Here is a 26,699-nt window from a genome sequence, read left to right on the forward strand (position 1 = left end):
AGTTCTTTCAAGTAGGGCTGTTCTGTCTTCCAGCACATTAGTTCTTTCAAGTAGAGCTGTCTGTCTCCCAACACAGTAGCTCTTTCAAGTAGGGCTTGTAGAACCTGATAATGTAATAAATCCCCGATAATGTAATAACCCTGATAATGTCATTAAAAAATGCACTTGAGGCCATTGAAAATGCAATAAAACCTGATAATGTAATAACTTCCCGATAATGTAATAAAGTGCATGTCCCGATAATGTAATAAACTTTTTACTGATAATGTAATAAAGTATTGCATTAACAGGAGGTTATTACATGATCAGGTTAGCCTTCATTTTGCAGGTCCTGATAATGTAATAATTCCCCAATATTGTAATAATTTAACAGCAGACCACCTATTAATGGGTTCAAGTGGTGATACTGTGTTGGCAACTCTAGCTCCAGAGCTCTAGCGCCACCAACAGGTCAAAGTTGGACATGCATGAATTTTTATTAACTTTTGACCTGTTTATCCGTTTTTCACAACCACTGTATCACTGGACACTATTGGGAAATGCACTTTGTTACATTATCAGGAAGTTATTACATTATCAGGTTTTATAGCATTTTCAATGGACTCAAGAGCAGATTTTTATTACATTATCGGGGTTATTACATTATTGGGAATTTATTACATTATCAGGTTCTACAGGGCTGTTCCGTCTTCCCAACACCATAGCTCTTTCAAGTAGGGCTGTTCTGTCTTCCAGCACATTAGTTCTTTCAAGTAGAGCTGTGTTCTGTCTTCCAAACACGTTAGCTCTTTCAAGTAGGGCTGTTCTGTCTTCCAACACCGTAGCTCTTTCAAGTAGGGCTGTTCTGTCTTCCAACACCGTAGCTCTTTCAAGTAGGGCTGTTCTGTCTTCCAGCACATTAGTTTTTTCAAGTAGGGCTGTTCTGTCTTCCAGCACATTAGTTCTTTCAAGTAGGGCTGTTTTGTCTTCCCAACACCATAGCTCTTTCAGGTAGGGCTGTTCTGTCTTCCAACACGGTAACTCTTTCAAGTAGGGCTGTTCTGTGCTCCCAACACGGTAATTCTTTCAAGTAGGGCTGTTCTGTCTTCCCAACACAGTAGCTCTTTCAAGTAGGGCTGTTCTGTCTTCTGACATGGTAGCTCGGTCAAGTAGGGCAGTTCTGTCTTCCCAACACGGTAGTTCTTTCAAGTAGGGCTGTTCTGTCTTCCCAACACAGTAGTCCTTTCAAGTAGGGCTGTTCTGTCTTCCCAACATGGTAGCTCTTTACTTCAGATCAGCTGTCTTCTCCGCCGGTTCTTTAATGTTATTGCTGAGTCTTGTCAAGGTAGTCTTAGTCTCAAGAGCAGGCTCCTTGTGTTCTTGTCTCAGCTGGGGTAATTCTGTGAGGACTGGCGTGTCTGATCTTCATTGTGCTCCTCACTTGGCATGTCCGTTGATTAGTTTGACTGTCACTCTTTCGTTCTTTCATCGGTACCTCTTGGCATGCCTGGGTTCATGTTGGCTTAATCCTCTTTGCAAGTCCAACCCCCCCCCTCCCCCAATGTATTTCTAAAGTGACATTGTCACTGTGGCTGAACAATTCATTTTTATTGGGAAATATGTTTAAGAATGAACAGTATTGCTGGGAAAAATGAGCAGTGTGAATGGCAAAAAGCTGAACATTGTGATGTATAATGTGTGTACTTGAAAAACTGCTGATGTGAGAGTATCAGGGAGGAAGAACAGCTGCATGCTTATCAAGCCCATCCCCAGACAGAAGTAAAATGGAAAAGGATGTTTACCAAGAGGTCTGTATCAGCTGAAGTGTATAAAGACCTTGTGCAGAAGGGTATAGTTGTAGACACAACAGTGCAGGCTGACAGCATGTATGGCAGCCGTAATCATCCTACTCTTCATGTGTTTGGCATGTGTTCGGTATGTATGGCAGGGAAAACTCGTAGTGAGCAGTAATCTTCCTACTCTTAATGTGTTCACTGCTGTTTTCTCCTCTTAGCAAATCGAAGAGGTGCGTCAGGTTGGTTCTTACAAGAAAGGCACCATGACGACTGGACATAACGTTGCTGACCTGGTAGTAATCCTGAAGATCCTACCTACATGTAAGTTTGGATGGAAGCTGTCTTTAGAAACCATGGAAAATATAAGAACATGTTCTCAGTGAGGTTTCAAACAGTGGTCTTTGCAACTTTAATATGTAAAGGTATGGATGTTCATGTAAGTTTAATATGTAAAGGTGTGGATGTTCATGTAGGTTTAATATGTAAAGGTGTGGATGTTCATGTAGGTTCAATATGTAAAGGTGTGGATGGTCATGTAGGTTTAATATGTAAAGGTGTGGATGGTCATGTAGGTTTAATATGTAAAGGTGTGGATGTTCATGTAGGTTCAATATGTAAAGATGTGGATGTTCATGTAGGTTTAATATGTAAAGGTGTGGATGGTCATGTAGGTTTGATATGCAGAGGTGTGGATATTCATGTAGGTTTACTGTATTTTGTGTATTACAGTGGAGGCAGTTGCTGCTCTTGGCAACAAAGTGGTAGAAACTCTCCGTACACAGGACCCTGCTGAAGGTAACCCACTAGTAGTGTTAATATCTGTGTTGATGCAGGTGTCCAGGTAGCATAGCGGTCTATTCTGTTGCCTACCAACACAGGAATTGCCGGTTCGAGTCCCTGTGTTACCTCCGGCTTGGTCGGGTGTTCCTACAGACACAATTGGCCGTTTCTGCGGTTGGGAAACCGGATGTGGGTATGTGTCCTGGTCGCTGCAGTAGCACCTCCTCTGGTCGGTTGGGGCGCCTGTTCGGGGGGAACTGGGGGGAATAGCATGATCCTTCCACGCACTACGTCCCCTGGTGAAACTCCTCACTGTCAGGTGAAAAGAAGCGGCTGGTGACTCCACATATATGGGAGGAGACATGTGGTAGTCTGCAGCCCTCCCCGGATCAGCAGAGGGGGTGGAGCAGCGACCAGGGCGGCTCGGAAGAGTGGGGTCATTGGACAGGTACAACTGGGAAGAAAAATGGGGGAAAATCCAAAAAAAAAAAAAAACAGGAAAAATGTGTTAGTTCAGTTATGTAGGCTCTAGGTTGTTGACAAGTAAAGGTTGCTAACAAGGTGTATCTTCATAGTAAAATTCTACACTCTCAAAACCCATTGTTAAGATTTATTTATTTATTTAAGGCTAAGTGTGCCTGAGCATTTGATGGAAGAGTGCTGTATAAATATGAAATGTTATATGACATATTTTTCTATCATGTGGCATATTTTTAAGTGCCACATTTACAGATGGGAACGTTTGTTTGGTTAGCTCTAGACAGGTCACCGCTGCCAGTTCTACACAGTTTAATTTCTAGGTTGCAACGTCCAGTTTGGTCAACATCTACAACCAACATTGTTGCGCTACGATGCAAAGGGTTTCCTACAGACAGGGAACCATGAAGAGCCTCTAAGTGATCTGTGGTGGACTAAGTTTGTACCTGCTCTTCTCCTTTTCATGCCAGTGCTGTCCATGCTGACCAATGAGACTGGCTTTGAGATCAGTTCAGCTGATGCCACTGTCAAGATCCTCATCACCACTGTCCCTCCTAATCTGCGCAAGCTGGACCCTGAGCTGCATTGTATGTGATTGTATTCACAATGGGATATATATGTCTATAGAGCAGCAGTGGCTAACCATGTGCCATGGAGAGCCACGTGTATGCTGGTTTTCATTCCAACCCGACTCCACACCAGGTGATTTCACTGATACAGTCTTCCTCTTTGGTTGAAGCGTTGCTAATCAGTGAAATCACCTGGTGTGGAGTCTGGCTGGAATGAAAACCTGCATACACATGGCTCTCCATGGCATATGGTTAGCCACCCCTGCTATAGAGGCTCAGACATAGGACAAGCATACAAGCTCTGCAATGATCTATGGTGCAAGGTTAGGGTCTTGTTAGTGCTGACCCAAGGTTGTACTTCTTTCCCTACAGTGGATATCAAGGTACTGCAGAGTGCCCTCGCTGCCATTCGCCATGCTCGCTGGTTTGAGGAGAATGCCTCTCAGTCAACGTAGGATACATTCTTTTCAACTCCATCAAGCCCCTCTCTTGAGACACTTGTGAACCTTTTTTTTTAACACAACCATACTTACACAATGCACCAAGTGAAAACTGATTTTATGTTTTATGCTGTGTGAATTTGACATTCAGGGTCAAAGTACTAATCCGCCTGCTTAAGGATTTAAGATTGCGCTTCCCAGGATTTGAACCTCTCACCCCTTGGATCTTGGACCTCTTGGTAGGTAATCAACACTTAATGAATGGAGCTTTCAGTTCAGGTGACAAAATACTATCAGAAATGGTTCAAAAACACCATATTTAAGGTTTTGATTATGTGTATTGGATCCTGCTCAGTTTGTTTTGGTACAATTGTGGTGGGGATTCCAGTGCCAATTTTAAATAAGCTTTTGGATGCACTTCGCACATTTTGTCAAACTATCAATTAGATTATGAAAATAGAAACAGATTTGTAGGAATTATACAGATCTAGTATTGGTTCATAAAACCAAATCCTATAATTTGAATAACATGCAAAAAGAAACTAATGCTACTACTTTCGGCTGCTGCCATTAGGGGTCGCCTGTCCTCTGCATCTTCCTCTGTCACACCAGCCACCTGCTTGTCCTCTCACGACATCCATAAACCTCCTCTTTGGCCTTCCTCTTTTCCTTTTCCCTGGCAGCTCCATGTTCAGCATCCTTCTCCCAATATACCCAGCATCTCTCCTCCACACATGTCCCAACCATCTCAATCTTGTCTCTCTTCCTTTGTCTCCAAACCGTCCAACCTGAACTGTCCCTCTAATATACTCGTTCCTAATCCTGTCGTTCTTCATCACTCCCAATGAAAATCTTGGCATCTTCAACTCTGCCAGCTCCACCTCCTGTCTTTTCATCAGTGCCACTGTCTCTATACCATACAACATACAGTGCCTTGCAAAAGTATTCAACCCCTTTGACAGTCATCACTAATTTCTGGATTATAAAGGATACTCGCACATCTGTTGCTGAACAATATTATTTTTGTGAACACATAAGCTCTAACAGCATGCCCCCAAAGCCAAAATAATTTGTTTCACTGTTTTTGTTGTTGTTGTTTTATAGATATATATAGATTAAAAACTAAAATATAGTGCTTGCAGAGTTTGCATGTTGTCCCCGTGTCTGCCTGGGTTTCCTCCCCACAGTCCAAAGACATGTAGGTCAGGTGAATCAGCCGTACTAAATTGGCCCTAGGAATGAATGTGTGTGGGTGTGTGTATGTCGGCCCTGTGTGACACTGGCGGCCTGTCCAGGGTGTCTCCCCGCCTGCTGCCCAATGACTGCTGGGATAGGCTCCAGCATCCCAGCGACCCTGAGAGCAGGATGAGCGGTTCGGAAAATGGATGGAATATAGTGCTTGCACAAGTATTCAACCCCCACATATCAGTACTTTGTAGAGTACCCTTTTGCTGCAATAACAGCCATGATTCTCTGGGGGTAAGTATGTACAAGCTTTTCACATTCTTCTGGAGTAATTTTTGCCCATTCTTCTTGGCAGAATTTGTACAGGTTGTTGGGATGGTGCCCCTGGACTGTGATTTTCAGTCTCTGCCACATATTTTCAATGGTTGAGGTCCGGACTTTGACTTGGCCACTCCAAAACATTCACCTTTTTGTTGCTGAGCCATGCCATTGTTGCTTTTTAGCCTTGTGCTTAGGATCATTGTCCTGCTGGAAGGTGAACCTTCTCCCAAGCTTCAGTTTTATGGCAGACTGCAACAGGTTTTCTTCCAATATGTCCCTGTATTTAGCTCCATCCATTCTTCCCTCAATTTGAACAAGGTTCCCAGTGTCTGCAGATGAAAAGCAACCCCATAGCGTTATGCTGCCCCCACCATGTTTCACTGTAGGGAGGGTGTTTTTTAGGGCATGAGCAGTGTTAGGTTTGTGCCACACACACTTTAAGTTTTGGCCAAAAAGCTCAACTATCATCTCATCTGACCACAAAACCTTTACCCACATCCTAACTGGGTCTCTCTCATGCCTGGTAGTAAACTCCAGGCATGCTTTTATATGCACAGTTTTGAGCAATGGCTTTTTTCTTGCCACCCTGCCATCCAGGCCAGATTCATGGAGAGCCATGATATGGTTGACTCATGCACATTTACTCCAGTTTCAGCCACTGACCTGTGGAGCTCCTTCAAAGTGATTGCAGGATCATCTGTGGCTTTCCTCATCAGCCCACGTCTTGCTCAGACCCTTAGCTTTGAGGGACGGCCCGTCCTACAAAGCATCTGGGTGGTGTGATACAGCTTCCACTTTCTGACAATGGATCCAACAGTGTTCTGTGGGACATCCAAACACTTGCATATTGTTTTGTGTCCCTTTCCTGCCTTCTGCATGTTAACCACTCTGTCTCTTACTTCAGTATTATGCTCCTGTGTCTTCATTTTCTGATGGAGTTCACACCCGGCCAATGAACTTTACACAGAGTGCTTTTGTACCCATAAACCAGATCGTGACTTTAATATCTTACAGGTGCACACTAGTTATGTCCAGTTGTGTTAACCTGAGTTTGTTGTAGGAATAATTTGTCATTTGTCTAAACTTGGAGCTTTCAGAGCACAAGGGGTTGAATACTTACTGCAAGCACTATAATTTAGTTTTTAATTTATTAATAAAAAGTCAGTAAAACATAACTTATTTTGGCTATGGGAACATGCTGTTAGAGCTTATGACTTCACAAAAAAAATACTGTTCAGGAACAGATATGTGAGTATCTTTTATAATCCAGAAATTACTGATGACTGTCAAGAATGTGTTACAGGTTACAAAACTGAACATGATGTTCTTGATCCTTCCCAGGGCCACTCTGCAGTGATGAACAACCCTTCTAGACAGCCTCTGTCTCTTAATGTTGCTTACAGGTTCGTTCCTTCACCAGCTCTCGCACTCTTTTTCATTCTGCCATATCTAGAACACACATCCAGCATTGTCTGTGTCATACTGCACATGTTCATACTAGACTGATTCCTAGTTTGGTCTTCTGATTTGTTCTTTTTAAAGACGTTGCCTGCAGATGCTAGCTGCTGGGCTCTTCCTACCTGGCTCAGTAGGCATTACTGATCCCTGTGAGAGTGGCAACTTCCGAGTGCACACCGTCATGACTCTGGAACAACAGGTACATTTACACTTTTGTCTCCATAGCTTACATATATTCTGCAGATTTGAGTTCAGTCATTGATCAAACACCTAAGTGGTGTGTGCTGTAAAAGGTACATGTCAACCACAAGGATAACTACTGGCACCTAACACCAGAATGACCGGGGTTTCACTCCTTCCTAAAACCACCATGGGCGGCCAAAATGACAGCTGGTTTTTAAACTCTATATTCTGTCAAGATAAATACCTAGTTGAGATATTAATGCGTATATTATGAAACTAACTGACACCAAAATCAACATTTTAACAACTATAATGCTGTTTTTAAACAATTTAAACTTCAGAGAGACATGGTCGAACTTGAATAGCAAAATTGAAAAAGTGAAAATATTACCTGAAAAACAAAACAGAAAACACATATTGCTAATCTAAGAAACAACAAGGCCTATAACACGTGAAATGTAAAACAGAACTGAAAATAAATATTGACACAGTCCCAAACAACAACCGGAACTTAAAAACTACTAGAACGACCGTGGGGCAGTCATTTTGACTGCCGCGGTTTTTAAACTCTATATTCTGTCAAGATGAATACACAGTTGAGATATTAATGCATTACATATGTTAGTATGGTGAATGCTGGAATGTGTAAGTTTTTGTGTAAGAACAGGAGCTGGTCTACATGCTCCGCTGTGCAGTAACTAGATCCCCTGTATGTGAGACACGAGCTGCCAGTCATCGGTAATAAAGTGCAGTTATGATGACATAAGATTCTGTAGCAATGGATGTTCACGCGTCGCATGTTACTGCTATCCTACCCGCTTTCCTCAGTGATTCCATGACTCCGGTGTTGGTTTCGTTGTAGAGTGTGTGTCTCACTGTTGTTGAAGAAACGTCGAGATGGGATGTTGTATCTTGGCTCCAAAGTGTGCAGCATAGCACGAAAGCTGTGGTTCTCCATGACTGAGTAGGGGCACAAATAGTTGGCAGTAAAAGTTGCGATCGACTTTGTGACTCGCTTTGCCCTCTCCGAGTCTGGTGGAAGCTTTGACATCACTTGTTCACTTGTTCTCTGGTTGGCAGCAACTACAACAGGCTGTTTTTCCTCAAACTCCAGGTGGAAATGTGACATATAGTTTCTTATGTTTGTTGTGTTCCCAAAATATTTTATTTTAATCAGCACAACTTGCATACAGTGTGGCTCTTGTCCAGGTCCCTTTTCCCTTCAACTTCATAGAAGCCAATATGCTTCCATATGCTGGCTTTTAAGCCAGAGGGTGCCGGTCAGATTGTATCCAGCCAAACCGGAACTTCGGTTGCTCGCGATCATCCATCCTCACCAAAGCTGAAGTAGCCTATCTTAGAACGTAAACATGACACACATTTTATGTCTGTTACGTTTCATCATCCATTTGGTTCAGCGGCAGCCGGAAGGAGCGTACAGCCCAGTCAAGAACTGAGCTTTACATTTCCCATTATTGAGTTTCCAGAAGAGCAGAACAGTGCTACAGAATCACACACATCTCTACAAAAGCCACTGTTAATGTAAACACAATTCCACCTTTCGTTTTGCCAGAGAGCTCTGTGTGGCGATAGCTGTTCAGATCAACACTGGACTGCAGCACAGAGTCCACACAGCCAAGTTTCCATGAAGCACAAAACACAAGATGAAGAAAAGTCTCTCTTCTTCCCCACCAGTAAATGTTGTTTGTCTTGTTCTTTGCGCAGTCAGTGCACGTCAGAGAGCATTATACCCAGCAAATGAGTGCATAGTCCACATCTGCGGAGACACGCTAGCACGCCGGCTTGTTTCCCTCTCCTCCAGCATTTCACTGTGTGAACAAAGCTGAGTGCACCTTTGACCAAAATGTCCTGTAATTCCACAGATGGAATAAGAAGGTTGGGAAATAAATCTACAGAAGTTTTTCCCTGATGTTCATAAGCTCTTCTCTGGTGAAACAGCTCCAGGTCTTGTAGAAAAACAAAACAATGTACACCAACACACCGAGGCTGCCATCCGCAGCGCCGTCTTGGGGAATTGAAAACAGAAAGATAAATTGTACTGAACTATAATATTTTTTTTTTCATTTATTTCTGATTTTTCCCTTTTATTCCCAATTTAGTGGCCAATCGATCCCTATTTTAATTCAAACACCACCCTCGTACTGCATGCATTCGCCAACTGCATCTCTCCGGCCGGCAGTCTCGAAGGAGACGCTTCGCCACTTTCGTGACAAGGCGACTCCAGGCCGAAGCACTGCTTTTTCCGACACACCCAGAGACGCATTCATGTGACGAACACAAGCCGACTCTGCCCCCTTCCCGAAGACAGCGTTGCCAATATTGCTGCTTCGTCGAGTCCGGCCATAGTCGGATCTGACGAGACCGGGGCGCGAACCCCAGTCCCCAGTGGGCAACTGCATCGACACAAAGCCGATGCTTAGACCGCTACACCACCGCGGACATAATATTATTTTTTATATCATACTCATCCCACTGTTATCTGGCCAGCATGCTGTTTGATGAATTTGAAACCAAATATTTCTCACCTCTTGCTTTTAACAAAGAATGCCCAGTTTAAATGCATAACCTCACTCTTAGTTGATGTTCTTCCCCCTCAGGACATGGTGTGTTTCACAGCCCAGACACTAGTGAGGGTACTGGCTCATGGAGGCTACAGGAAGATCCTGGGTCTGGAGGGAGATGCCAGCTGTAAGCCCTTCGCACACTGTACCGTCACTTCACACTTTATATGTGAAAATACATCATTTACAAGTTTTGGATGAATGTAAAAAGTGGACAGGGGAAAAATCTAGTGTGAATGTTTTTTTTAAATTATTATTATTATTATTTTATAGTGTGTGTTGTATAAACATCTTGGAATGATTACTCATGACCTGAACATAATCCCATCAGAGTTTAGCCTATACAGAAGATATTAGTTTTGAAATCATGGTGCTTTTTCAGACCTAGCATCAGAGATGTCAACATGGGATGGCGTGATTGTCACACCCTCAGAGAAGGCCTACGAGAAGCCTCCAGAGAGGAAGGAAGAGGAGGATGAGGCACTGGATGAGGGAGGAGACGGAGAAGATGAGAGCATGGAAACCCAAGAGTGAAGAAGTTTTCAGCATTCGTTATAGAGCATTTCTAAAGGTATGGCATATCTACATCTTCAAAGCTACCCAGAAGCCTTCTCCCACCAGCAACCAGATGGGAGTTTTCATGATTTCTAAAAAGATCTGAGTGAACGTGACTACTACTGGCCAGTATTTGCTTTATTCTAAAAGTGGTGTCTGTGGTTCATCATTGTGTTACGGCATTTTATGTTTGTACGTTTAATATTATTCTTGATCGGATACGTACTCTTAACATTTGTCCTTCAGGTTTACTTCAGAAATATTATCTTGATATACCTTGTAGGGCTACAGACATTGTTAGTGCAAAGACAACAGTGCTGGTATGTTTACAAAACAGTTTGCAGTGAGTTTGTCTGAGAACATTTTAAATGGGCAGTTCTGCCCAAAGAGGTCCCAATGGAAGGGTTTCCCATATCTGAAGTATACATTTTTCATCAATACTTTCTCGTATGCTGTAAATGAATTCTCTTATCGCCTTTGCATTTCTTACTCCCAGTAACCTGTTAAAGAGCTCTTCTCAACATGTCCATCATCTGTACTGACCAGTTCAACTGACTGCATTGACCCCCGACCAAACTGCACCACCAGGATGCTCATTGCTGTCTGTTCTTCAGTGTCCACAGAAATATGGCTTTGGCTGGCAAGAATCAAGTTGAGCTGTTTTGTTGGTGTATTTTGCTTTTTAATACTGGTTGAAATAAACTTTTTTTTTTTAATTTAGCTTGTCTCTTCTTTTGTCATGATTAAAATGAGGATATTTATATTGCTAGATTCTGCTACATATTTGGAGTGTGGCATGTAACCTGAACTTGATATATTTAACTGATGGACATTTTCTCCAATACTTCAACCCGCGCTGCAGTGTGTGAGCAGTAAGCGCTGTACAATGTTACAAGTTCCTAGTTAACTTTTAATTAGAAACTGCACCCAGTGTGCAAAGCTACATTTCCCATTTAAATGGACACATTTGGCCTTGCTTTCGTTAATTGTTGAGCGTCATGACGTCAGTATGAGTCTGACTAATGTATATTAAGCAAACTTTTTTTACCTTGCTGTCACTGGTTCAAATCCATTTCACTTTTGATTGAGTTGTGTACTTTAGATGGGGGGTCAGTGACTCAATATTCAAATGCCTCATTCATTACTTCTTTTTTGGAATAATTATGCTACAATATAATGTATACACGAAAACTTGTGATTGGCAAGTTGAGATGTAACAGATGCCTGCAGGAGCCTTGGGCGGAAAAGGAGACATTCACATCATCCCATGTGGGTAGGGCAGGGGGTGTTTTCCAGCATTTATTTGCCCCTGCGGAAGACAAACGACACACGTGAGTTGGCTTCTGGTCCCCTCTGCACATCCACCCAGCAATGCAAAACGGCAACGTGTGATCTCATTCTCGCATTATCGCGACAAAGTTTTACCTCGTTCCACAGTGCCACCCGTTGAGCAAGGTAAAGGGTGCATGGGAGTTGGTTTACTTAACACGAGACAACGAAAATTGTCACATTTAACAAGGAAAACATACTTGCATACAGCTACTATGTATTTTCCACTTCTGGTGTGGGAAGATGGCGGCACGAATTCACATTTGCGGCGGCCTCCCCCAGCACCGTCCATGCAGTATCTTTGTCTGTGTTTGCATCTAAGTTGTGTCTAAGTTTGATGGCTGGGAGAGCTTGGTCTGTTGCGTCCTGTGGGCCCAGGGACCACGGCCCTGCCTGGAGCTGTGCCCGAAGAAGTAACACCGAGGGCGGTCTGACAGGACGCGGGAGCGGGGCAGGCTAAGCTAACTGCTAGCCCATGCGGACCGGAAGTTATGATTACACCGAGGGCGGTCTAGCAGCGGCCTCGCCTGGCGCTGACTGTCCTTAGTGTCGTCGTGTGGAGTGCGGGGAGGTGTGCGAAGGTGTCTGGCTGGGAGAGCTGGTGTTGGGTCGGCTGAGGGAGCTTCGTCTACTGCGTCCTGTGGGCCCAAGGACCACGCCCCTGACCGGAGCTGCACCCGAAAAGGAAGCACCGAGGGCGGTCTGACAGGCCGCGGGAGCGGGGCAGGCTAAGCTAACTGCTAGCCCATGCAGACCAGCAGTTCCGACAGTCATCCTGGCTGGCGTTCGTTCTCCTGGACAGTGGTTTGTGTGTGTGTGTGTGTGTGTGTGTGTGTGTGTGTGTGAGTGTGTGTGTGTGAGTGTGTGTGTGTTTAGATATATTTTGGATGTATGTGTTCTTGTAGTTCTTGGATGTGTTTTTGTCTTTGTGTTGCACTGCCTGTCATCGGGGCTCGCCCGTCCCCATCCCCTGATTGGTGTTTCGGTTCACCGTTGCCCAGTTGCCTGGGTGACCCTGATTGCCCGTCTTCACCTGTTCCCTTCTCAGATTGGCTTTGCGGTTCCCGCGCACCTGCGCCCAATCTCTCTCCCCTTTCTCCGATTGCGCAGGACTGGGTAGTCTCCCTGATTGGCCTCCCTAGGTATACAGAGGACTACTACAGAAACTCTTGGTCGCCGGATGCGCCACATCATGTTGTGAGCCTTCCCCGCCGTGTGTACCTGCCGTGTGTACCTGCTGTGTCTACCTGCCGTGTGTACCTGCTGTGTGTACCTGCTGTGTGTACCTGCCGTGTGTACCTCTCGTGTGTACCTGCTGTGTCTACCTGCCGTGTGTACCTGCTGTGTCTACCTGCTGTGTGTACCTGCCGTGTGTACCTCTCGTGTGTACCTGCTGTGTCTACCTGCCGTGTGTACCTGCTGTGTCTACCTGCCGTGTGTACCTGCTGTGTGTACCTGCCGTGTGTACCTCTCGTGTGTACCTGCTGTGTCTACCTGCCGTGTGTACCTGCTGTGTCTACCTGCCGTGTGTACCTCTCGTGTGTACCTGCTGTGTCTACCTGCCGTGTGTACCTGCTGTGTGTACCTGCCGTGTGTACCTGCTGTGTGTACCTCTCGTGTGTACCTGCTGTGTCTACCTGCCGTGTGTACCTGCTGTGTGTACCTGCCGTGTGTACCTGCTGTGTGTACCTCTCGTGTGTACCTGCCGTGTGTACCTGCCGTGTGTACCTCTCGTGTGTACCTGCTGTGTGTACCTCTCGTGTGTACCTGCCGTGTGTACCTCTCGTGTGTACCTGGCGTGTGTACCTCTCGTGTGTACCTGGCGTGTGTACCTGCCGTGTGTACCTGGCGTGTGTACCTCTCGTGTGTACCTGGCGTGTGTACCTCTCGTGTGTACCTCTCGTGTGTACCTGGCGTGTGTATCTGCTGTTTGCAAGTTCGTTGTCTGATTAAAGTTGTGTTCTGACCCAGTTTGTCTCTGCTGTCTACACTTGGGTCCTCTTCCTGCTCCCGTCGTGGCAGGCGGGCTTGTCCATGGACATGGTCCAGGGTGCGGCCACAGTAATGCTAGACTACATCCGGGTGAAGGGGGGATGCCCCAGCGGTTAGACCAGGCTCAGCTGCAACACGGTGTGTCCTCATCGAAAAGCCAAAACACACATTTACAACAACGTCCTCTGAAAGCTTCAGATCCATGAGTCTGTTTTAATGAGTACTACTTTTTAACATTTTCTTCTGCTTGGTTTCTCAGTATATTTTATAGTATTATTCAGAGTACAATCAACTTACTTTCAGCTTTAATTATTATTTGTATCATTATATTTCATTACCACGTTGCTAATTTTTGCCACATGTAACTTGTACATGCAACACATTAATATTTTGTAAATGAACCTATTTTAAACAGTAATGTTGGTGTTGATATATTGAAAGGCTAAATATATAAAATGTAATAATCATCAGTATTTTCTTCATTGTGAACAACTAACCATTCTGTAGCGTCAGAGCCTTAAACAATTCTGAGATCAGTAGTTAGTCAGAAATGCATAATGCCTTGTATTACACCTGATATAAGTAGATCCGTTTGCTCATGTTTTTCTTTCTCTTATTTTGTTCATTTAAAAGCTCCCTGGCCAGGACAGGTGACACGGATCATCTTACTACCACAGAAGAAGAGGTCCAGGAGAGCCTGGGAAATGTTCTCGTGCCTGTGGCTGATATTATGCAAATTGATGAAAAATTCAACAAAGTATTGGTTGAGGTGAACAGGCTGCTTGCCAAGGCAGCAGCTCAGAGTAAATCCAGTCATTTCTGAAGCCCTGCAGACACCAGGTGTTGAGACCAGCAGCTCAGAGTAAATCCAGTCATTTCTGAAGCCCTGCAGACACCAGGTGTAGAGACCAGCAGCTCAGAGTAAATCCAGTCATTTCTGAAGCCCTGCAGACACCAGGTGTAGAGACCAGCAGCTCAGAGTAAATCCAGTCATTTCTGAAGCCGTGCAGACACCAGGAGTTGAGACCAGCAGCTCAGAGTAAATCCAGTCATTTCTGAAGCCCTGCAGACACCAGGTGTAGAGACCAGCAGCTCAGAGTAAATCCAGTCATTTCTGAAGCCCTGCAGACACCAGGTGTAGAGACCAGCAGCTCAGAGTAAATCCAGTCATTTCTGAAGCCCTGCAGACACCAGGTGTAGAGACCAGCAGCTCAGAGTAAATCCAGTCATTTCTGAAGCCCTGCAGACACCAGGTGTAGAGACCAGCAGCTCAGAGTAAATCCAGTCATTTCTGAAGCCCTGCAGACACCAGGTGTAGAGACCAGCAGCTCAGAGTAAATCCAGTCATTTCTGAAGCCCTGCAGACACCAGGTGTAGAGACCGCTGTACCGATCGTTTACGTGAGTGGGTGCTTTACAGGCCCTCACTGCAGAATGGCAGCTGCAATGGGAGCCTTTATTAAAAGGTACCTGGAAAAGACAAAGAGGCACTGGACAAAAGGCCATGTACGTGTAGCCGCTTCTGCCTGGACAGAGAAATCCCCAACCGCCGGAGGCGGGTTTCAACACCTGTCAGTGAGGACATCGTGCCAGACAGCGAGCAGCTGCAGAGAGCCAGTGTGTTTTCCGGTTCTGCTGAAGATGGGTTGACACATAGCAGACTGCATGCTGAAACCCGGTCAGAGACAGTGTCATTGATGTATGATCTCGGTCATCGGGGCTTGCCTTGTTCCCATCCCCTGATTTTTATTTATTGTCTCACTGTGTTGCACCCTCACCAGACCGAGGGATGTAACAAAATGGGGGCTCATCCGGGATATTAGCAGCTTTGATCTGCCTAGTTGCTGTTTCCTGTAGTGTGCTGTGTTAACGTTTGGTGTTGGGTGGTGTTAAGCACGGCTTTTGTTAGTGTTAAGAGGTGTTGTTGGTGTGTTCTTGGTTTGGTGGTGGGTACAGCTGTGGCTGCTGGTGCACTTCCTTTCATACTCTGCCATGGTGTTGGTCTTGGTGGCGGAGCTCTGTGCCGAAGCGGAGGAGGTCCAATGCTAAGGCTAAGCTGCCGGCCAACCTGTTGTGGTTCGAACCCTAGTCCCCTGGGTTGCACTCATCATGGGTGCTGACGCCTGCCTGAGAGGCAGGCTGAGTAAAGTATCCTGTGGGAGATTTGTGGGGTGGGATTTGTTGCAGAAAGACAGGAGAGAAATAACGGGACGGTAGACCTTTTAGAGCTATGAGTGCGGGGCGCGCTGCGCTCAACCTCCACCATGCCTCCTCCACCAGCTGGTCCATGCTAGCACACCTTATGTTGTGACTGTGTGGGCGCTTTGTGTTTTTGTTTGGTCACGAGTTGTAGCTGGTTCACCTGCAGGTCGAATGCAGCTACGTTATTTGGCGCGGGTCGCCACCATGACCGTGGTGTGTGTGCTACTTTGTGTTTTCTGTCAGTAACTTGTGGTTGAGGGCCACTTTGTAGGTGACCATGTGGTTGGTGGGAAGGTGCTGACCATTTTTGGGTCACATTTTGGATGTAGCGGAGCTACTTGTGGTTATCTATTGTTGTGGCTGAGGTGCTCCACTTTTTTGTTTGGTGACATGTTACTGCCATGTTATGTAGTATATTGTTTGTGGGTTTTGGGACACTGAGATTGCCCGCTAAACAGCCTTTTTCAGGTGGCAGTACTTCAGTGACCCGGTCCTTGATCCCCCCAAGCCCGGCATCCCACCCTCCCATGTTGCGCCAATGTTGCAGCTGCCTAGTTTCCTCAAGTCTCAGCTGCCCAGCGTCCCCAAGTCTCAGCTGCCCAGCGTCCCCGAGTCTCAGCTGCCTAACGTCCCAGATTCTCAGCTGCCCAGCGCATTCCTGTTCTCGAGCCGCCGGCCGCCTCTGCCGACGACCAGTCTGTTCCCCGAGTGGTCCCCGAGTCTCAGCTGCCTAGCATCCCAGAGTCTCAGCTGCCCAGCGCCTTCCTGTTCCCGAGCTGTCGGCCGACTTTGCTGACGTGCAGTCTGTTCCCGAACCATCAGCCGACTTTGCCGACGTGCAGTCTGTTCCCGAACCGTTGACCGCCTCTGCCGACGTCCAGTCTGTTTCCTCCCTCGCGCTGCCCACCTCCTTCAGCCACTTTACGAAGCCCTGCGGCTTAAGAAGGCTAACGACCCTGTCGACTGGACTCCCGAACGGTTCAAGGCCTTTGACGGAGTTAAGTGCGCCCTGGCTAACGCTTCCCTCCTCGCCCATCCATCACCCACGGCGTCCATAGCTTTAACAACCGACGCGTCTGACATAGCTGTGGGGGCTGTGGTTGAACAGCGTGAGGCGAATGCGTGGCAGCCACTCGCATTTTTTAGCCGCAAACTGCGAGATAGCGAGCGCAAGTACTGCGTTTATGACCGGGAGTTGCTGGCACTGCACCTTGCAACCCGTCATTTCCGCTTCCTGCTGGAGGGTCGCTCCTTCACGGCTTATGTGGATCATAAACCGCTGACTTCGCCATGTCCAAGGTGACTGAGCCGTGGTCTGCTCGTCAGCAGCGCCACCTGGCGGCCATCTCTGAGTTCACAACGGACATTCGGCATGTGGCCGGGAAGTCCAACCCTGTTGCTGATTGTCTGTCACGTGTGCTTGTGTGTCCTGTGCACCTCGGTGTGGATTTCTCCGCTATGGCTGCTGACCAGCCCAGCGACCCGGACGTCCTTGCCCTTAGGTCAACGCGTACCGGCCTCAAGCTAGAGGATGCTGTGATGCAGGAAGGCAGTCCTGCCCTCCTCTGCGATGTCTCCACCGGCCGTCCCCGCCCCGTTGTTCCAGTGGGCTGGCGCCGTCGAGTTTTCGATTCGATTCACTCCCTCTCGCACCCTGGAGTTCGGGCGTCGGTGAAGTTGGTCGGCTCCAAGTTCGTCTGGCCTGGCCTCCGCAAGGACGTCAAGGGGTGGGCGGCTGCATGTGTGGCGTGCCAGCGCGCTAAGGTCCACCAGCACACTAAGTCGCCCCTCGAACCGTTTCCGATCCCGGCCAGACGTTTCGACCACGTGCATGTGGACCTGGTGGGCCCTCTACCTTCTTCACAGGGTTTTACACACCTGCTCACAATGGTAGATCGGACCACCAGGTGGCCAGAGGCTGTCCCTCTGTCCTCCACAACATCCTCGGACGTTGCACGCGCGTTTCTTTCCTCCTGGGTCGCCCGTTTCGGCACTCCGTCAGATATCACCTCAGACAGGGGCCCCCAGTTCGTGTCAGAGGTCTGGTCGGCACCTGCGTGATCCTTGGGTGTGCAGGTACACCGCACTACCGCGTATCACCCTCAGGCTAACGGCTTGTGTGAACGGTTTCACCGGTCGCTCTCGGATGGTAACTGGGTGGACCGTTTACCTTGGGTTATGTTCGGGTTGCGTTCGGCTCCTAAGGAGGACCTCGACGCGTCACCCGCTGAGCTGGTGCTCGGTCAGCCGCTCCGCGTCCCTGGGGAATTTTTGCCTGGGAGTTCCGCTCCTCGACCCCGTCCGGCCGTTTATCCTTTTTTGTCCGACAGCACTCGGGTTCCAGGCCCCGTTCACCACTGTTTTCCGCGGTCGTTCGTGCCTGCGGAGCTCATGTCGGCTCGTTTTGTTTTTGTACGGCATGATGCTCACCGCTCGCCCCTCCAACCCCCATACGATGGCCCATTTCGGGTTCTTGAGACGGGTCCTGAGGGTTTTGTGCTGGATATGGGTGGGCGTAGGGAGCGTGTCACGCTTGATAGGCTTAAACCGGCGCACAGGGTGGCAGGCGAAGTTGTGTTTCCGGCCCAGGTTCCCCGTTCGGGGTCGTCCTCCTTCCAGGACCCCGGCAGTGTCTTCACGGGTTCAGCGTTCTGCTTCTCAGCCGGCTTTGGACTGTGTTTCACCTACTGTTCCGGCTGAGGGACGGCGCAGCCGTTATGGCAGGCTGCTTAAGCCTCCAGTGAGACACTGATTTTCTTTCCAGGAGTCCCTTCTGGGTGTTGGGGGGGGGGGGCTGTGTGGCGGACACTAGGGGCTATGCCTCTCACCCAGCAGGACTGTGAGCTGGGGGCGTGGTTTACGTTCTCGGGCTCTCTAGTGCAGGGTTGTTCCTGCTGCAGTTTGATTTTGGAGCTGAGGAATAAACATCAAACTCGCCTTCGTCTAATGTGTTTTTCCTCATCCTGCCACTGGTTAAAGAAAAATAAACGTATTTAAAAACTATATAAGTTATAAACATTAATTTGTTTGCAGTTCATGTTTTATTTTATTTCATATTATAGTTATGATTTATTACTTGGTTAAAATCGGTGACCTCTATCGGCTCCATTCTTCCCTGCCTCGATGGATGGAGTCTAGGATAGAGGGCGTGTCTGTGTGAATAGAGAAGGGAGGGGCAGGGACGCATGAGACGAGAGCGTGGACGCTGCGAGCACCTTATCAAGCCATAGCTGGTCCGCAGCGTGTGTGAGCTTGGTAAGAGAATAAAAAGAAACATTGAGAGATAAAAACATAACACTTTTCAAGTGGCTAATTGACTGAATCGGTTTTACAGCACGAGCCACGGGCTGTGAAGAGTGCCGTTTTAACGAGGTTATCGCATCCCACGTGTCTTGGTAAACTAGCCTAGCAGTCGGGCTATTCGGCTAATCGCCGTATGCTAGCCATAAGGCTGTTAATGTAGCATTGTGTTGTTAGCATGTGAATGTTATACATCCTGATGTGAAATGTTTGTAAATTGTTCATGTATATTAAATACGTGCTGCAGAACTAAATAATTCCAGTATTTGGGATTAATTTAGAATCTATTTTAGAATATATTATTTCACCAAATGTAATACACTCAGTACTATTTTGAATGTTGATTGTTGAATGTTGTACAGCATAGATAAGATAAATTTAAGAACCTGAACCTGTGTTATATTTACAGGTCAGGTTGTTTTGTTATGAACGGAATCCTGAGAAGTAATTTGAGAGCTGATAGATGGCGAGCCACCAGAGTAGCAGTAAGAAGCGGGTCTGGACCTCTGCAGGACAACTCTACTTACCATCCAGTGTGGCAAGTTGTGCCAGTCACCCAGACTGGTATCCTTTGAACAAAACCCCAGAGTGCACTCTGACTATTAACTCTGACAATTAACTGTGACTAGTCATTTCGGAGAGTACTGCTGGCGTCGTCTGTGGCTGCCGCTTCTCCCTCTCGTAGCCCCCCTTCCCATCCACCCCTGTATGTCTGTGTTATGGTCATCTGTCGTCTTGTTTCACTCCATTTAGTGTAAAGCGACTTTGATTACTTGAAAAGCGCTATGTAAGATGGATTTATTATTATTATTCTTGACTCATTGAAGTGTAGAAAATCACACTTCAGGACTATTTTTTTATTTTAAGTGCCCAGCTTATTATTTTCATTTTAATTGTAAATTGTATTTGTATTTTTCAGCACACTAAAGGTGCAGTTCAAATTAATTTGTGTGTGTGTGGTTATTACACTCTGCCCTTAGCTCCTCCTGAACCTAAAGCATTGCACATCCCAAGAGTGGGTTACATAGGGATAGTGAATCAGGAAGTGCAGTGGATTAGCAAGGAGGAATTGAGGGCAGCTATGAAGAGGATGAAGAGTGGAAAGGCAATTGGTCCTGATGACATACCTGTGGAGGCATGGAGATGTTTAGGAGAGATGGCAGTGGGGTTTTTAACTAGATTGTTTAACATAACCTTGGAAAGTGAGAGGATGCCTGAGGAGTGGAGAAGAAGCATACTGGCACCGATTTTCAAGAACAAGGGCGATGTGCAGAACTGTAGCAACTACAGACATATAAAGTTGATCAGCCACAGCATGAAGATTTGGGAAAGAGTAATAGAAGCTAGGATAAGAGGAGAGGTGATGATCAGCGAGCAGCAGTATGGTTTCATGCCATGAAAGAGCACCACAGATGCGATGTTTGCTTTGAGAATGTTGATGGAGAAGTATAGAGAAGGCCAGAAGGAGTTACATTGTGTCTTTGTAGATTTAGAGAAAGCATATGACAGGGTGCTGGGAGAGGAGGTGTGGTATTATATGAGGAGGTCGGGAGTTGCAGAGAAGTATGTAGGAGTGGTGCAGGATATGTATGAGGGAAGTGTGACAATGGTGAGGTGTGTGGTTGGAATGACAGATGGGTTCAAGGTGGAGGTGGGATTATATCAAGGATCGGCTCTGAGCCCTTTCTTGTTTGCAATGGTGATGGACAGGTTGACGGACAAGATCAGGCAGGAGTCTCCATGGACGATGATGTTCGCGGATGACATTGTGATCTGTAGTGAGAGTAGGGTGCAGGTGGAGGAGAGCCTGGAGAGGTGGAGGTATGCACTGGAGAGAAGAGGAATGAAAGTCAGTAGGAGCAAGACGGAATACCTATGCGTGAATGAGAGAGAGGACAGTGGAATGGTGAGGGTGCAAGGAGTGGAGGTGACGAAGGCATTTGAGTTTAAATGCTTGGAGTCAGCTGTCCAACGTAAAGGGGAGTGCAGTAGAGAGGTGAAGAAGAGAGTGCAGGCAGGGTGGAGTGGGTGGAGAAGAGTGTCAGGAGTGATGTGTGACAGAAGGGTACCAGCAAGATTCAAAGGGAAGGTTTACAAGATGGTAGTGAGACCAGCTATGTTGTATGGTTTGGAGACAGTGGCACTGATGAAAAGACAGGAGGTGGAGATGGAGGTGGCAGAGGTGAAGATGATAAGATGTTCATTGGGAGTGATGAAGAAGGACAGGATTAGGAACGAGTATATTAGAGGGACAGCTCAGGTTGGACGGTTTGGAGACAAAGCAAGAGAGGCCAGATTGAGATGGTGTGGACATGTGTGGAGGAGAGATGCTGGATATATTGGGAGAAGGATGCTGAATATGGAGCTGCCAGGGAAGAGGAGAAGAGGAAGGCCAAAGAGGAGGTTTATGGAAGTGGTGAGGGAGGACATGCCGGTGGCTGGTGTGACAGAGGAAGATGCAGACGACAGGAAGAAATGGAAACGGATGATCCGCTGTGGCGCCCCCTAACGGGAGCAGCCAAAAGTAGTAGTAGTAGTGAATATAAAGTTAAATGTAAACTATGTGAATATAATGTCAATGAAAATTTTGTGAACTTAATTTTACATGTAAACTATGTGAATTTAATGTTAAACGTAAACCATATGAATATAATGTTAAGTTTAAGCTATGTGAATATATCAATGTAAACTATGTGAATATATTGTTAGATATAAACTATGTGAATATGTTAAATCTAAACTATGTGAATTTGTCAATGTAAATCATGTGAATATAATTTTGAAAGTAAACTGTGAAAATGTTAAATATTAACTATGTAAATATAATGTCAAATTTGAAGTATTTGAATATAATGTTAAATGTAAACTATGTGAATATGTTAAATGTAAACCATGTGAACACAATGTTAAATGTACGCTATGTGAATATGTCAATGTAAACTATGTGAATATATTGTTAAATGTAATGTATGTGAAGATGTTAAATGTAAACTATGTGAATATGTTAAATGTAAAGTATGTGAATATGTTAAATGAAAGTATGTGAATATAACGTTAAATATAAGCTATGTGAATTTGTCAGCGTAAACTATGTGAATATAATGTTAAATATAAACCATGTGAATATAATTTTAAAAGTAAACTATGTGAATATGTTAAATATAAACTATGCAAATATAATGTCAAATATGAACAAATTGAATATAATGTTAAATATAATCTATGTGAATATATTATTAAATGTAAACTGTGAATATAATGTCAATGAAAATTTTGTGAACTTAATTTTAAATGTAAACTATATGAATTTAATGTTAAACGTAAACTATGTGAATATAATGTTAAATGTAAGCTATGTGAATATGTCAATGTAAACTATTTTGATAATGTTAAATGTTAACTATGTGAATATAATGTTATATATAAGCTATGTGAATTTGTCTATGTAAATCATGTGAATATAATTTAAAAAGTAAACTATGTGAAAATGTTAAATATTAACTATGTAAATATATTGTCAAATGTGAAGTATTTGAATATAATGTTAAATGTAAACTATGTGAATGTGTTAAATGTAAACCATGTGAATACAATGTTAAATGTAAGCTGTGTGAATTTGTCAGTGTAAACTATGTGAATATAATGTTAAATGTAAACCATGTGAATATAATTTAAAAAGTAAACTATGTGAATATGTTAAATATAAACTATGCAAATATAATGTCAAATATGAACAATTTGAATATAATAAATATAATCAATGTGAATATATTGTTTAATGTAAACTATGTGAATATAATGTTAAATGTAAACCATGTAAATACAATGCTAAATATAAGCTGTGCATATATAATGTTAAAAGTAAACTACGTGAATATAACGATAAATGTAAACTACGTGAATATAATGTCAGTATAATCTACGTGAATATAATGTAAACTACGTGAATATAATGTCAGTATAATCTATGTGAATATAATGTAAACTACGTGAATATAATGATAAATGTAAACTATGTGAATATAATGTCAGTATAATCTATGTGGATATAATGGCAATGTAAACTATGTGAATATAACATATAAACTTTGTGAATATAATGGCAATGTAAACTATGTGAATATGTTAAATGTAAGCTATGTGAATATAACGTTAAATGTAAACTACGTGAATATAATGTTAAATGTAAGCTATGTGAATATAACGTTAAATGTAAACTATGTGAATATAATGTTAAATGCAAGCTATGTGAATATGTTAAATGTAAGCTATGTGAATATGTTAAATGTAAGCTATGTGAATACAATATTAAATGTAATCTACGTGAATATAATGTCAATGTAAACTATCTGAATAAGATGTTAAATCTAAATTATGTGGATATAATGTTAAATGTACGCTATTAATGTTAAATGTAAACTGTGAATATAATGTCAGTATAAACTGTGAATATAATACTAAATGTAAACTATGTGAATGTAATGTCAGTGTAAACTATCTGAATAAGATGTTAAATGTAAACTATGTGGATATAATGTTAAATGTAAGTTATGTGAATATAATGTCAGTATAAACTGTGAATATAATACTAAATGTAAACTATGTGAATGTAATGTCAGTGTAAACTATCTGAATAAGATGTTAAATGTAAACTATGTGGATATAATGTTAAATGTTAAATGTAAGCTATGTGAATATGTCATTGTAAACTATGTGAATACAACATTAAAAGTAAACAATCGGAATATAATGTTAAATGTAAACTGAATATAATGTTAAATATAAACTGAATATGATGTAAGTGTAAACTATGTGAATATAATGTTAAATGTAAACTATGTGAATACAATATTTAATGTAAACTATGGTAATACTGCCTTATCCTTAAAGCTGGAGTGTGGGACTTTTACATATAAATGACTGTCAGTGACATCAAGCCCTTGCCAAATGTACACACAATTTCGATTAAGCCTATCACTGCCAGGTAAATCCCTCCATTTTTCACAGTATACCGGAGTTTTAAATCTGGTGTCTGTGGCGACATTCTCGCGCTGCACACCTGTGCTGGCGTAACAGGAAGTGATGCGTTTTACGTCAGCCAACAATGCCCCTCCCCCTTTTTCTCCCAATTGTACTTGGCCAAATACGCCACTCCACACCAGGCTTCCCACCTGCAGACACGGCCAATTGTGTCTGTAGAGATGCACGATCAAGCTGGAGGCAACACGGGGATTCGAACCGCCGACCCCCGTGTTGGTAGGCAACAGAATAGACCGCTACGTTACCCGGACGCCCAGCAGTAATTGCTTTTTTTTTCATTGTTAAACAAGTTGTACAGAAGATACAATATTCACTATTCAAATATATTGGTGAAACAAGAACAACAAATATAAACAACAGAGTCGTTAATACAACCAACTATAAAACCGAAAAACCCCAATTTAAATGGAGCCAGGGGGACACTTCAAATAAAGACATAAATAGATTGCAAAAATAGACAGTCACCGCAGCTTTCTTATTTTCGAGTCAGTGATGGTCTTAATGTATTGTTTGGTGTCATTTTCAAAAACTAAAAATAGGGGTTTAGAATGGCTAAATGTTGACTTATGAATGTGATACTTTGCTAAAATAATCAATACATTTATGATATAGAGTTCTTTACTTTTGTTACTATGATTAACGTGAATACCAAACTATGATAATAATAATACAAATAAATAATACAATAAAGAGAAAAGTCAGGGTCAACATGATCAATAACATATCGTGATAGGTCTTTCCAGAATGGGACAGGATGAGGACATTGCCAGAGCAGGTGCAGCCTAGTTTCAGGGTGCAATTCACATAAACAGCATTTTACACACAAGTCTTTCTTAAACTTATTAATTAGATGGGCGTTTACAGGATAGGATCTTTGTAACATTTTGAAAGAAATTTGCCTTATTTTATTAGTAAGTAGATATTTGTACAGGAGACACCATATATTTTTCCAATTCAAGTTGCCAACAAATCTAGACCAGTAGGAGACAGCAGAAGATGTACAACTAATGTCAGATTGACATAAGGAACGAATACTAAGGTTATTATTCCTTAAGATGGTAGACAGGCAGACTTTACCCACCAAAGTTAATTTAGGATCAAGTGCCGGCAAGGATGCTGGTCCTTCGGAACCCCTTAGGAGGGTCAGAATTCCAGAAGGAAAAGCATCCTTCTGTAATTCTGACCCTCGCCCTGCCCCAGCAACGGTCATCCGTTGCAAGCTCCTTTGGGGTAACAGGAATACCGTAGGCATTAAGGAATTCGGAATACCTTAACAGGAGACCATTAGCATTAAGTAATTGGTTGACTAACATGATACCATTGCCAAACCAATTTCGATAGAATAAAGACCTATTCTTAAATGTAATATGTTGATTATTCCAAATGAAACAGTTGTGTGGAGAGAAACTGTGCTTGTAAATGAAAGACCATGACAAAAGCATCTGTCTGTGGGATTTAGCTAGCTTTAAGGCACGTTTCTCTATCTTGTAATCACATAAAATGACAAAGTTAAGACCACCGATCTTGGAAAAAATATAATCCGGAAAAGTTCCAAATAGAAGTGGGGTTGTTCAGAAAATGCCTTCTCCAATTAATCTTAAAGGTATTAGGAGTAGTAAAATCCAGAAAATGGAGCCCCCTGCCCAGAGTCATATGTATTGATAATGACAGACCTCTTAACATAATGACTCTTGTTTTTCCATAAGACGTTGAAGAGTAATGTGTCTGTTGCACCGCAAGTCTGCTTATTGGCAAGCAGAGGGACTGCAGCAGAAGGGAGACGGGGGACCCCTTCTGCTTTGGCTAATCATACTCGCAGCAGTGACGCTTTCGCCAGAGCTCAACTTCCGTGTGACGAAAGCCTTCGTCACGTGATTTGGCTGCTTCAGGGCTTTCTGCCAGACAGCTTCCAGGCTTCAAACTGCGGCGGGAAAACTTATATTAATTATATTAATTATATGACTACTACTACTGATTTCGGCTGCTCCCGTTAGGGGGCGCCACAGTGGTTCCATCTCTTCCTGTCCTCTGCGTCTTCCTCTGTCACACCAGCCACCTGCATGTCCTCCCTCACCGCATCCATAAACCTCCTCTTTGGCCTTCCTCTTCTCCTCTTCCCTGGCAGCTCCATATTCAGCATAATTATATCAATTATATTAATTAATTATGTTTAGCGCCCAAGAAAAGTTTCTGATGCTCCAGAGAAAAAAAGAAACTCGGCGTTTATAGAAAGGATTCAAGTGTTAAAAAGAAAACGAGAAAGAAAGAAATTGACGTTGAGGACAAGCGGGGCTAACATCTGGTGTGGCTTTCCTCGTTGGCCAGCGCTGAAAGAAGAGAAGTAAGTACTCTCACTGCCAGCAGGGGGGGACAAACCTTCCGCACTGCAGATGTAATTACATGTTTGCCACATGCCGTACTGTCGGCCGTAGGGCAATAGATCTGCTGGACTCAAGTAGACTCTTTCTTGGCCTATGTAGTAGTTTCAGCAACAATTGAGTCCCTTCTCTTT

At 44.1% G+C, this 26,699-nt stretch overlaps 1 protein-coding gene across 1 annotated transcript in view; it reads left to right on the forward strand.

Annotated features, from left to right (window-relative positions):
• Positions 1 to 11,038, forward strand: part of ilf2 (interleukin enhancer binding factor 2) — a 39,249-nt gene extending 28,211 nt beyond the window's left edge. Inside the window, exons 6-15 of the mRNA XM_056298425.1 lie at positions 1,994 to 2,096; positions 2,505 to 2,570; positions 3,503 to 3,619; positions 3,974 to 4,052; positions 4,193 to 4,280; positions 6,889 to 6,950; positions 7,090 to 7,204; positions 9,807 to 9,897; positions 10,153 to 10,341; positions 10,822 to 11,038. Of these exons, the coding sequence (XP_056154400.1) occupies positions 1,994 to 2,096; positions 2,505 to 2,570; positions 3,503 to 3,619; positions 3,974 to 4,052; positions 4,193 to 4,280; positions 6,889 to 6,950; positions 7,090 to 7,204; positions 9,807 to 9,897; positions 10,153 to 10,304 (873 nt within the window). The 3' untranslated portion in view covers positions 10,305 to 10,341; positions 10,822 to 11,038. The remainder of the gene's footprint in view (positions 1 to 1,993; positions 2,097 to 2,504; positions 2,571 to 3,502; positions 3,620 to 3,973; positions 4,053 to 4,192; positions 4,281 to 6,888; positions 6,951 to 7,089; positions 7,205 to 9,806; positions 9,898 to 10,152; positions 10,342 to 10,821) is intronic.
• Positions 11,039 to 26,699: the final 15,661 nt, after the last annotated feature.

The sequence above is a fragment of the Lampris incognitus genome, chromosome 18 (assembly GCF_029633865.1).
Source record: "Lampris incognitus isolate fLamInc1 chromosome 18, fLamInc1.hap2, whole genome shotgun sequence".
Lineage (NCBI taxonomy): Eukaryota > Metazoa > Chordata > Actinopteri > Lampriformes > Lampridae > Lampris > Lampris incognitus.